The 12,532-nt window shown below is 41.9% G+C and overlaps 1 protein-coding gene across 2 annotated transcripts in view; it reads left to right on the plus strand.

Annotated features, from left to right (window-relative positions):
- Rec114 (REC114 meiotic recombination protein) overlaps window positions 1–12,532 on the plus strand; it is a 132,548-nt gene that overhangs the window by 107,100 nt on the left and 12,916 nt on the right. The window contains exons 3-4 of one of the 2 annotated variants that reach the window (XM_008836454.2): window positions 1,364–1,447; window positions 11,117–11,329. In XM_008836454.2, the coding sequence (XP_008834676.1) occupies window positions 1,364–1,447; window positions 11,117–11,329 (297 nt within the window). The remainder of the gene's footprint in view (window positions 1–1,363; window positions 1,448–11,116; window positions 11,330–12,532) is intronic. The other variant, XM_029565072.1, reaches the window with a different exon arrangement.

The raw sequence follows: 12,532 nt of genomic DNA on the forward strand, positions 1-12,532 counted from the left end.
AATAGCTATTATAAAACACTTATGTGTTTTCTTTGTTAAATAAAATGGGCAAATCATGATGAAGAACTTGACCAGAAGTGAACAAAACAGAGTTGTAAAAAGTGTTTACCAGGTAAAGGCAGAAGCTATGCTGATTTGATCAAACACTGAAACTACATCCTAAATAATTGCTATACTGTTGATCACACTTTATTAAACATATAACGGTCCAAAAAAATTAAACTGTTGGTAATAAATAATTGGTATACTGTTGATCACACTTTATTAAACATATAACAGTCCAAAAAAATTAAACTGTTGGTAATAAACTCTTAGATTTTATACTTGACTTTCCTTCCTAATGAAAAGATCAAAGAATCAATTCATACTGTTTTACTGTTTTCCCAGAAAGTAAATTACAGGGAACTTTTATTGCTTAGGATTTAGGCAATGAGGCCAGAATGGCCAGGGGCATTTCCTTTTGTTTTCTTTTTTTTTTTTTCGTCTTTTTGAGACAGGGTCTCTCTGGAGCCCCAGCTGGCCTGGAACTCACAATGGAGACCAGGCTGGCCTTGAACTCATGAAGATCCGCCTGCCTCTGCCTCCCAAGGAGTGATGGGACTAAAGGGGTGCACCACCACTCCCGGCCTTCCTTTTGATTTCTAAGAGTTGAGGCTTTTTCCTGTTCTTCTGGCCCTGGCTCTGGAGCAGTCCACATGCAGCTGTGGTCAGGCCGAATATTCTAAGTCAGGTGCTGCCAGGAAAGCACAGGTAGTGGGGCTGGAGCCTAGGCTGCCAGCTGCTGGGTCCTTGAGTCTGTCCTGTTTCATCCTGAAACTCTGTCAGCGCTCACTTTCCCCTCCAGCAGCTGGGCTTGTCCCTCTTTTGAGACTTGTGTGCCCTCTACTGCCCTCTTTGCTGTTTTTTGTTTTGTTTGGTTTTTTCTTCAGATGGAAATAAACTGAACATTCCATGGCTTCACATTTTCCACTAGTGGGAAAATAAAGTTCTTGTGAAGAGGAATCTCACCATGCACTTAGCAGTGGGTCTGATAAGCTCATAAATTAGTAAAATGAAGTCTCTTTCTCAAAAATGGAAGGTCATTTTGGCAAATCTGGAAGCATAAAAACACGTTTTACAGCAAGTCTATGACATTGACTACTTTGGGTATCTTCTTAAGTTTTCAACATGAAATGGCTGCACCCAGAATATAAAAATGGCGTGTTGATCCTGCAGAAGAGCACCAGGACACAGGTGTGGGTCAGGGCAAGCAGTAGCTTTAACACTAGTGTGAGTTACAGAAGATACTTTCTCAGAGGAAACAGCCACAAGCAGCTCCCATACCCCTCCCTCCTTTGCTAATTCTGCCTAATTACTGTTTCAGGAAGGGTTTTCGCTCATTGGTAGCAGGACCTGGTTGAAGATTGTCAGACGCATGGACTGTCTCCTGTTTGGAACAACAGTAAAGGCAAGATGATGTTGAGCTGTGTGGCCATGTTTAGGCTAGTACTCTCACCCTCCTTGTAACAGTGAGGGTGGTGGAGGCACATGGAGTCTTGTGGGTGAACCAGTGCTGGGAGGAGCACTTGTTGGAGAACAGTTTGACTCATAAGCAAAACACAAAGTGGGGGCTGGAGGCAGGGGCCGCCACTCGAGTTCAGGTGATGGCCAGTCATCACCGTGCATCTCAGGAAAAGCTATTCTCTGCCCTAGCACTGGGAGCAGGTGGGCTGCAGCCCTGTGTGCCTGACTAGTTAGATATGTAAAAGGCTTCACTGAATGTGTATTTTCCTTTTTTCCCTTTGTAATAGTTTGTTTAAATCCCTTGTGTTTTTCTAGCTGTATTGAACATAAAAATGATCCTTATCAAAGAAACAGACTAATAACCTAGATTTTTTTTTAATAATTGTGAAAATCGGTCTGTTAACATTCACTGCATATATAATACTGAGATTTAGTGGAAAAATACTAATTTTTAATGGGTCAATGGATCTTGACAATTAAAAGAGTATTTAGTGGAGGGCTCTTAGCCAGGGACACAGAGACCCCCCACAGGCCCAACAGAGTTCAGGGTGTCCATGAACCTGCAGAGGTTTTCAGTGACGTCTACTTGAAATTTGTCATTTTCTTCTGTTAGGAATGTGAGCCACTGATGACAGTAGTATTAAGCCTTCTCACAGTGGGGTCCCACATATGTCGCTGTCACAGTTTGAGATAGCTCAGATGTCATTTCAATTCATCAGAACTCAGGAAGGTCACTAGTCCTAGTGTCAGGCTTCTCTTCTGAACCCACTAACAAAAAGGCATTTATTATCAGTTAACAGTGTTTTAACATTTAACTCTTCACTACAATGACAGGTTTCCTCTGTAGTCTTTTGTGTTTTATATGATTAAAAACATTGTTCTGAGAGGCTAGGAGATAAGATTAGCTCAGTTGGTAAAGTGCTTGCTATGTAAGCATGAAGCCTTAAGTTTGATCCCCAGAACTAGTGTTAAAAGGAGGGAAAAAGACAGTGGCATGTGCTTGAAGTCCCAGTACTGAGGAGGTGGAAACACATGGATCCCTGGGGCTCCCTGGCCAGTCAGCCTAGCGTAATTGGTAGGTTCCAGGCCAGTAAGAGACCTTGTCTCAAAAAAAAAGAGAAAGAAACAGGTGGACAGCACCCTAAGGAATTATAGCCAGACTTGACCTTGCTACACACACACACACACACACACACACACACACGCGCCCTGTGAAGGTTCCATTGGCTGAGTCTGGGGCACACATTCTAAAACACTGAAGAACTCTTTTCACTTTACATGAGGCCTTTAAAAATATTTTATTATTTTTATTTTATGTGTATGGGTATATTGCCTGCATGTATGTTAAGTGCACCTGTGTCCTGAGGTCCATGGAGGTCAGAAGAGGGTGTCAGATCCCCTGGAACTGGAGATACAGATGGTTGTTAGCTGCCATGTGGGTGCTGGGAAATCAAACCAGGGTTCTCTGTAAGAGTAGCCAGTGCTCTTAACTGCTGAGCCATTTCTCCAGCCCTCATATGTGAAGCCTTTTAAAAGGTTAAAACATGCTGTTTGATATTTGAGTTGAAAAAGTTTGTCTAATTGCATATCTTCATATATTTAAACTAAGTCTAAAGAGCAAAATAAAAAATCAACTTGTGATTTGGCTACTCAACCAGTATTAATTAGCATTTTAGCATTTTGACTGGACATACATATTGGGATTGTGTTCAGATTAATGTGCCAGACAACTCAGCTATAATGACTTAAAAGATATGTAATTTCCTTTTTTTTTTTCACTAAATAAGAAATCCAGAATCGGGCAGTTGGCAGCATGACCAGTGTCCAGGTGACCACCATGCATTGTCTTGTCCTTCACAGCTGCACACAGCAGATGCCAGCTGCACTGCATTTCTGTTTGAGGAAGGTCACCATCACACACCACCTTCCTGCCCCCCCCCATCTCTTCTAGAATAGAAACCTGGCCCTTGTACATGCTAGCCCAAGTGCTTTGCTCCTGACCCTCATCCCTAGCCACTTCTGTTGTAGAAAGCAAGCACGAAATTCATGTAAGTTTCTCCACCTCTCTGATTCCGTATGTGTGGGATATGGCCCTCCCACACTGCAGAGCTTAGGACAGTGAGCTTTTTCAGTTTCCATCAAGGGCTGGGTGGTAGAAGTTAACAGTCTGCCATATATATGAGTTAGTTCTTTCCTTCCACCGTGTGGGTCCTGAGGATTGAACTCAAGTTGTCAGGCTTGATGGCAGGTTGCCTTTACCCACTAAGCCATTGCCCCATCCCTAGAAAGCATTCTAAATGGCTACATGCATAGTATATTACAGAGATTATTTTAAATTTTTTGTTTTTTTAAAAGATTCACTCACAGGTGTGTCCAGATTTTTGACATTACAACAGACACTTGTCACCTAAACAACCAAAAAAAAAAAAACTTGCCAAAACAGCTATAATGTTTTAGGTTTACAATCTGTGTTGGGCCACATTCACAGCTATCTTCAGCCACATGTGGCCCAGGCTGGCCTGTGGCCAGCCACAGGTTTTTGCCTGACATGGTTCTTGAGATGGAAATCCTAGAAATACGTATGTCTTTTTTAACCTCCAGACCGTTTGTTCCTAACGCATTAGTAATGTGTAGAATGTTCATTTGTCCAAATCGTCCCCAATAGGGAGAGAGAACTTAAAGTTACAAACTACTTTCCAACTTGGTAGGCAGAAATAAGCATTTTCCTTAAATTTACATTTTTTTTTTCCTTTTTGAGATGGTCTCCCTGTAGCTTCAGCTGGCCTTGGAACTCCTTATGTAGATCAGGCTGGCCTCGAACTCCCAGAGATCTGCTTGCCTCTGCCTCCCAAGTGCGGGGAGTAAAGGCCTGTGCCACCACACCCAGCTGAATTTACATTTCTTTAATAAGGGGTAAAAATGTAATTTTTATGAAACACCTCTATTTCTTCTGTTAATCATCTATATATACTCTCTTTATAAACTCTTTAGAGCATTTACACTGTATAATTTTCATAGCTATATAAGCTTTAATACATATGTGTATATATCACAGTTATACTTTAAAGATTTATTTTTATTTCAAATTATGTGTATGTGAAGCTGGAGTTATAGGTGCTTGTGAGCCACCTGATGTGGGTGTTGGAACTGAATCATGATGATCCTCTTCAAGAGTAGTAGCAAGCTCCTAATGACTAAGCCACCTCTCCACTCCTAGATGTTTTTAAACTTAAGGCTAGGAGTCTTTTGTTTTTTCATCTTTTTGAGACAAGGTCTCCCTGTAGCCCCAGCTGTCACTATGTAGACAGGCTGGCCTCGAACTCACAGAGATCCGCCTGCCTCTGCCTCCCGAGTGCTGGGACTAAAGGTGAGTGCCACCACGCCCGGCCCAGCTAGAAGTCTTTTGTCTGCTGTTCCTTAAATATATTATGTTCTCATCCCCAAGATATTGCCAGCTACTTACCATTGGATTTTCTCTGAATCAGTATAAATTTATCCTCCTTTCAAACTTTTATTAACCAGTAATTTGTTAGTTTTTTTAGTTTCTAGCAAAAAAAAATTTATCATCAGCAAATAATGATAATTTTATCTTTTTCCAATGATTCACATTTTGTGTTACTTTCTCACCTGTGATGGTTAAGCTTCATTTTCAACTTAGAATCATCTAGAAGAGAAACCTTTGGGTGTTTCTAGAGATGTTTAAGTGAGGTGATAAGACCCACCCTAAATGTGGGTTGGGTCCCGAGTGAAAAGGGCGCAGGGCAGGAAAGCTGATGAGCACCAGCATTTATCTCTGCCTCCTTGACTGCAGATGGAAGGTGACCAGCCCACATCTCCCACCCACAACATGTACTTTTTCCTCCATGAGGACTGCATCCCATCAAACCTTGAGCCGAAGTAAACCCTTCCTTCCTTCCTTCCTTCCTTCCTTCTTCCTTCCTTCCTTCCTTCCTTCCTTCCTTCCTTCCTTCCTTCCTTCCCTCCCTCCCTCCCTCCCTCCCTCCCTCCCATTGCTTTAACTCAAGTATTTTCATCTTCCTGACTTGCATGGGAATGTGGGGTGTTTTTTTCTTTTTTTTAAGAGAGGGTCTCCCTATAGCCTCAACTGGCCTAGAACTCGCTGTGTAGACCAGACTGGCCTCAATCTCACAGAGAGCCACCTGTCTCTGCCTCCTGGCAAGGAATGTGGTTTTAGATATTAATACACCCCTAGCTGTTGTCTGGGGATTTATTGTAGTTTCTTTACTAATACTTTTATTCTTTTATCAGGATTACATGATAAATTTCACAAATGCTTTTTTTTTTTTTATATTTATTTCATGGAAGGAGGCGGGACATGTGAGTGCCAGGTCAGAGGACGTGTTAGGTTAGGGGTAGGTTTCTCCTTCCACCACATGAGTCCCAGGGGTTGATTTTAGGTCAGTAGGCTTGGCAGCATGCACTTTGACTTGCTGAGCTATCTAAGAGGCCCCATCAAGTACTTTTTGACTCCTAGCAAAGTAATGGTTTTTTTCCCCCTCCTTCAATCTGTTGACTTGATGTCATACACTAATAAGTCTCACTTTAAATTTATTAAGTATTATGTAGCAAGCACTATTGTTTAAATTTATAAACAACAATGTTCATTCCTGCAATAGAATTTTAATATAACTTAGATTTTGCAGATAGTTAACACTATTTTTCTCTCTTCAAGTTGAAACACATAGATTGAGTAAATTATGGCTGGTGGGCCTCTTTTAACAGTTCTGATCAGTAATAATGGCCAGTTGTATAGCAGTAGACATTTAATTCCTATCTGAAGGACACTTTGGCCTTTAGTAACTCCCTGGAGAATTTTGTTTGGCCTAGGCTTTGAGAATTGTCTCTTGGTGTCAAAACAAGTAATACATTAATTTTCCTTCTCTGAGTGCATTAGTCCATTTTGCACTGCTAGAATGAAGTTACTGAGGCTAGGTGATGTTACAAGGAAAAGGGATTTATTTAGCTTATTTTTGGCGGCTTAAGATCTGCATCTGGTGAGGACCTCCTTGTTGACAAGTGACCTGAAGTAGTGCAGGGCACCACATGACAAGCCAGGGAACGTGCATTTGTCTAGCCTCTCTCCCCCTTCTTACAAAGCATCCAAGGCTCAGTCATGAGCCTGTCTTAATGACCTCCCAAAGGCTTCATCTCTTAATACTACATTGGATTAGTCTATGTCCTCTACAGTACAGAAATCCACTCAGTGGGGAAGAAAATGTAGTTGGAGTCTTGATAATACTAAATTTCTTACAATGTCAGTAATCTAAAACTACCAAGAAAACACACTGGCCTTGTGACCCTTCCCTGGCTCTATGTGGCACTGACTGGGCAATCATGTTTTCAGGGTATATGACATAACATCTGATGTCAAGTGGCCTAAACATCTCAGTGTCAGCAATTGGTGAGCCTGTCCCTCCTGGACAGAAAAGCCTCCGTTTTCCTGTATGTGTAGGTGTGTGTGGAGGTGCTAACCCTCACCTCATGCTTCCTCAGGGAGTCTGTTAGAGGAGGAATTTTCTGTCAGTTCTTAGAACTTGAAATTAACTATCCACTTAACATCAAAAACCATTTCACTTAAAACACTGTAAGAGTACATCTCCTTAGATGACTGAAAGTAGAGACTATGTGGATAATTCATGACTGCTATTATACTTGAAAACTTTTCTCTAGGGCCTAGAGAGATGGCTCAGCAGTTAGAGCACTTGCTGCTCTTGAAGAAGACCAGAGTTCAATTCCCAGGACCCACATCAGGTGGCTCACAACTGCCTGTAATTCCAGCTTTAAGGGATCTGATGCTCTCTTCTGACCTATATGGGCACCTGCACATACATACATACATACATACATACATACATACATACATACATGCAGACATATAAGTAAAAAATTTAAAAATCAGAACCTTTTTGCTAACAGAAAGCTCTTTTTATTGTGGCCATAAAATGCAAGATTTTCAACTTAGCAGTCCTTTTGGTTGGTGACCCATGGCACTGAGAGGATGGAAGATGGTGCATTTTCTTTCAGAACATGCCCAAATGTATGCTGGTTTTTATCTTGGGTTCATATGCACTGAAGTGTATTTCTGGCTTCAGATGATAAGCACAAATTCCATAGCCGCAAACGGGGACAACTTCATCAGGCTGTCAGACATACAACTTTCCCCTTCAGATAAACCCTATCTAAACTAATTCTTATATGCCACACATAGATAGCTCTAGACTTCACAGAATTGAAGATTTTGCCGTATCTGTTCCCTTAATATGTCTGTCTGTGCTACAGCTTTTCAGCTAGTTACCAAGTTCAAGTTTTGACACACTGTTACTCAAAAGATTACTTAAAGCACCAACACAGCTATATAAGAACTCAGAGAAACTGAACGTAGAGTTCTCTTACTACTGCTTCCATTTTTCCTCAGGGAAAGGTAGCTTTTAATAAGGGGTGATGTATTATCCATCCAGAGAAAAGGTGGCTAAATGCAATAATAAGTATACACAAAAGAAAAAATAAAGCTTAAGAAACATCTTCAACCCACATGTATAAGCAGATAAATGAAAATTTGATAATCTTTTTAACCTAGTAGGTTGACAAAAATGAAATGCATAAACATCTGGATGCTGGAAGGTACAGGTGATGGGTGTATGCTCCATGGGAGTAAACTGGTCCTATCTTCCCCAGGGCAGTGCCTTATGTGTCAAACTAGGAAACACACATATCCCCTGACCCAGCAAGTCTGCTTTTAGGCATTTTTATACATAGATATATATTTAAGAGTATTTATCAAAGCTTTCTGGTTTACAATAGGAAAAAAGGTTGGGAATAACCTAAATACTTTGTGGTTTATAATAGGAAAAAAGGTTGGGAATAACCTAAATGTTTGTCAGCAGGAGGTCAAATAAAGGAGTATGCTTCAGCTTTTAAAAGTAATTATCTGGGGCTGGAGAGATGGCTCAGCAGTTAAGAACACTGACTGTTCTTGCAGAAGACCCAAGTTCGAATCCCAGCATCCACATGGCAGCTAACAACTGTAACTCCAGTTCCAGGGGATCTGACAGCCTCTTCTGTCCTCTGCAGGCATTGCATGACATGGATGCACTTACCTACGTGAAGGCAATACACGCATACAAATAAAATAAAAATAATAAATAAAATATTTTTAAAAACCAAAAGTAATGATCTATACTTCTATCTTTATTATTTTTATGTGTATTAGTGTATTGCCAGCATGTATGAAGTGCACCCGTGTTGTGCAATGCCTGCGGAGGACAGAAGAGGGTGTTAGATCCCCCTGGAACTGGAGCTACAGAGAGTTGTTAGCTGCCATGTGGGTGTCAGGAATCGAACCCGGGTCCTCTGCAAGAACAGCCAGTGCTTTTAACCGTTGAGCCAGCTCTCTAGCCCCTATACTTTTTAAACACTTATTGTTAAATAGAAAATTACTGAACAGCCAGTACTGTCGTTTATATATTTAAAATATAATTTATATACTGTGTTCTAAGTGCTGCAAGATTTATGAGTGAGTTCTAACAGATATGTATATATATTAGAATATTCCTTTTCGTATTTCCAGTGTTAGAAGGGGTAATGATGAGTAACTTATACTCAAAAAAAAAATTAAGTGACATAAAATATGAAAAGCAGCAAACAGTGATGAGAAGAGGTAGGGTCTGTGTTCTTATGCATGGACCTGTCTCAGCCATGCTGAGAGCACTAGAATCCAAGTCCATGGCTCTGCTTAGTGAGTTGATTTAAAGAGAGTAAGCCGAGCATGAGAAAGCAAGGACTTGCCTATAGAACTTTTGGAATCTGCTGAGGTCATTCATTCAAACTCACGTGGTTTGCATGTTTAGTGAGGACATCGGCATGTGAATCTCAGCATGTGGTTTGCATATTGAATCAGGACATTGGCTTGTGAATCTCAGCATGTGGTCTGCATGTTTAGTGAGGATATCGCATGTGAATCTCAGCACCCTCATTCCTTCACAGCAGATACTGATCAAGAGTGGACAGTGCTGTTTGGTTAGCTGACTCACCTAAACCAGGCAGATTAGACTAGGAAAAGAAATTACCAATTTTCCGCTATTATATATTTTTTATTACTTTTTTTTTGGGGGGGAGTCTTTTTGAGACAGGGCCTCCCTGTAGCCCCAGCTGTCCTGGAATTCACTATGTAGATCAGGCGGGCCTTGAACTCACAGAGGTCCGCCTGCCTCTGCCTCCCAAGTGCTGGGATTAAGGGCATGCGCCACCATGCACAGCTATTACTTTTATGTGTATGAGTGTATTGCCTGCATGTATGTGAGTGCACCTGTGTTGTGCAATGCTGTAGAGGTCAGAAGAGGGCTTCGGATTCCCCGGGAACTGGAGTTTAAGGACGGTTCGTAGCCACCATGTAGGTGCTGGGAATCGAACCTGGGTCCTCTGCAAGAGTAGTCAGTGCTCTTAACTGCTGAGCCATCTCTCCAGCCCCCGCTATTATATTTTTAATAGACTTACAATCAAATAAGTTTGATATAACTGCGAGATTTTAGGTTTTTAAAATTGTATCTGTCCCACATTTGCTAATTTACCAAAGGCTGTACCTCATATAGCAAACCGAAGCAACTTTCTTCCTAAGGATAAAGCACGGCTTCTGCCCAGCTTTCCTCTTCAGAATGTTCACTGCCTCATTTAATGTGGCAACCAGCTACCTCGTTTGCTTTTTTTCCTGTTTTCTTTCATTTGTGTATGTGCTTGTGTATGTGTACATACGGGTGTTCACTGAAGCCAAGTCAGTCTTCCTCAATCACTTTCCACCTTCATTTCTGAGACAGGGTCTCACTGAACCTGGGTCTCAGTTTCAGCAAGGCTGGCTGGTAGCAGACCCTGGGATCCTCTTGTCTCCACTCCCCAGTGCAGGGATTGCAGACATGTACTGCAGTGCCTGGCTCTTACCTGGGTGCTGGGGATCTGAACCCAGGTCTTCATTTAACCCACTGAGCCATTTCTCCAGCCCTTTATTTGCTCTTTTCCTTTACTCAGTTCAAAAAAAGTTTGTTGAGCCAGAACTGTAGTATAGTTTATTGTCTTCACTGGTGAAATTAGAAGCTGTGAAACACATTTTGTTGTATGCTAACCTAAAAAGTTATGACACAATATTTTACAGCTTTTTTTTTTTTTCGGTCTTTTTGAGACAGGGTCTCCTTGAGGCCTCAGGTGGCCTAGAGCTCACTGTATAGACCAGGCTAATCTTGAACTCTGCCTCCTGAGTACTAAGATTAAAGGCATACGTCACCATGTCCAGCCTACAGCTTCTATTTTTACTAAGCCAGAGAAAACACCGACCTTCCACTGCAGTTAGCAGAATGACCATCCAGTTTTGCTGGAGTCAGTTCCCCGAGGGAAACCAGTTTTAGTATGAGGAAGGGTTTCTAAAAAAGACACAAAATAAGTCACTAGTTCTCCTGTACTTGCACAGCAAACAAGAGTGACCATTCTCTTATTCACACTGCTGGCCCCGCAGGCAAAGGGGCCACTCACTAGAAGACCCTAATATGAGCCAAACTCAAGTGATGTGCCATGGCGCTCTCTGCATAACTTTTCGTTTGTCAAACAGAACAAGAGCCGCATGTTTCGAGTACAGTTTAGTGGAGAGCACAAGGAAAAGGCACTGGAGCACTGCTGCAGCTGTGTGCAGACCCTGGCCCAGTATATCACCGTAGAGGCTCCTGACAGCGTCACCCAGGAGCTTCAGCAGACTCCAGGCCCACTGTTGGCAGGTGAAAGCCAAGGGAAGGACCGTTCAGGGACTGACCCACAGCAGCAGCAGGTGAGTGCTGGCTGTACAAGGAATCTGAGGTAATGCACTGTGGGGACCCAAACTGAACCATGGGGTCCATCAGGCTGGTGTTTAAAAGATAATGTTGAGGCTGGGACACATCTTTAATCCCAGTACTCAGGAGGCAGAGGCAGGCAGATCTCTGAGGTTGAGGCCAGCCTCTTGGCAAGTTCCAGGCCAGCCGAGGCTACAGGGAAACCCTGTCTCAAAAAAATGTTGAAGACCCTGGTTTTTCTTTTTTTTTAAACTATTTTTATTTTCTGTGTTTATTTTTTATTTATATATTTATTTTTGTGTTTAATAAGCCAGACAAAACACCGACCTTCCACTACAGTCAACAGAGTGACTATCCAGTTTTGCTAGTCAGTTTGTTCCCTGAGGGAAACCAGTTTCAGTGTGAGGATTTCTAAAAAAAAAGGGACAAAATGAGTCATTAGCTTTCCTGTACCTGCACAGCAAATACAATAACTGTCTTACCTCCATGTATGTAAGTGCACCCGTGTCGTGCAATGCCTGTGGAGGTCAGAAGAGGGCATCAGATCCCCTGGAACTGAAGTTACAGATGACTGTTAGCCATCATATGGGTTCTGGTGTAGTGGGGTGCTTCACCAGAGAAAACCACTCAAAGTTTTGCCAAATGAAAGTCATTACTGACCAGGACTACTACAGAAGGGTGTCAGACACCCAAGTGTGTAGCACCGAGCCATCTCTAGGGTAAGCTTTTATACAGAGAAATCATAACCAGGGGTGAAAATTTTAAGTCCCCAAGCTTACAAGTGGAGAGCCCCCTTAACAATTTCTATTCTATTAAGTAACAATTAGTATTTTGCTGAAGCAAGCCAAGCATAACCTATAGAAGCCATAAATCTTCAGTTAGCAGGTATACTCTGGGACAGTCTGATCTGTTCCCAAGATAATCAGGGTCCAGCTGATATATGTTCTCATACTCTGGGCCAACTGCCTGATAATTTCAGAGACTAGAGTCAACCTAAACTTTAACATGGCATAGCTATGATCAAGAAAGTGCCCTATTACACTGGGAACCTAACCTGGATCCTCGTAACTGCTGAGCCATCTCTCTCTAGTCCCCTTGAGTGATCTTTAAAAATCAAGGTCATACTTACAGCTGCTTATAATTCAGGAAATTAGAGAGGGAGAGAGTCCCAATTGTACCCCAGTGTCACTGTAGAACAG

The sequence above is a fragment of the Nannospalax galili genome, unplaced genomic scaffold, assembly GCF_000622305.1.
Source record: "Nannospalax galili isolate Female #2095 unplaced genomic scaffold, S.galili_v1.0 scaffold54, whole genome shotgun sequence".
Classification (NCBI taxonomy): Eukaryota; Metazoa; Chordata; class Mammalia; order Rodentia; family Spalacidae; genus Nannospalax; species Nannospalax galili.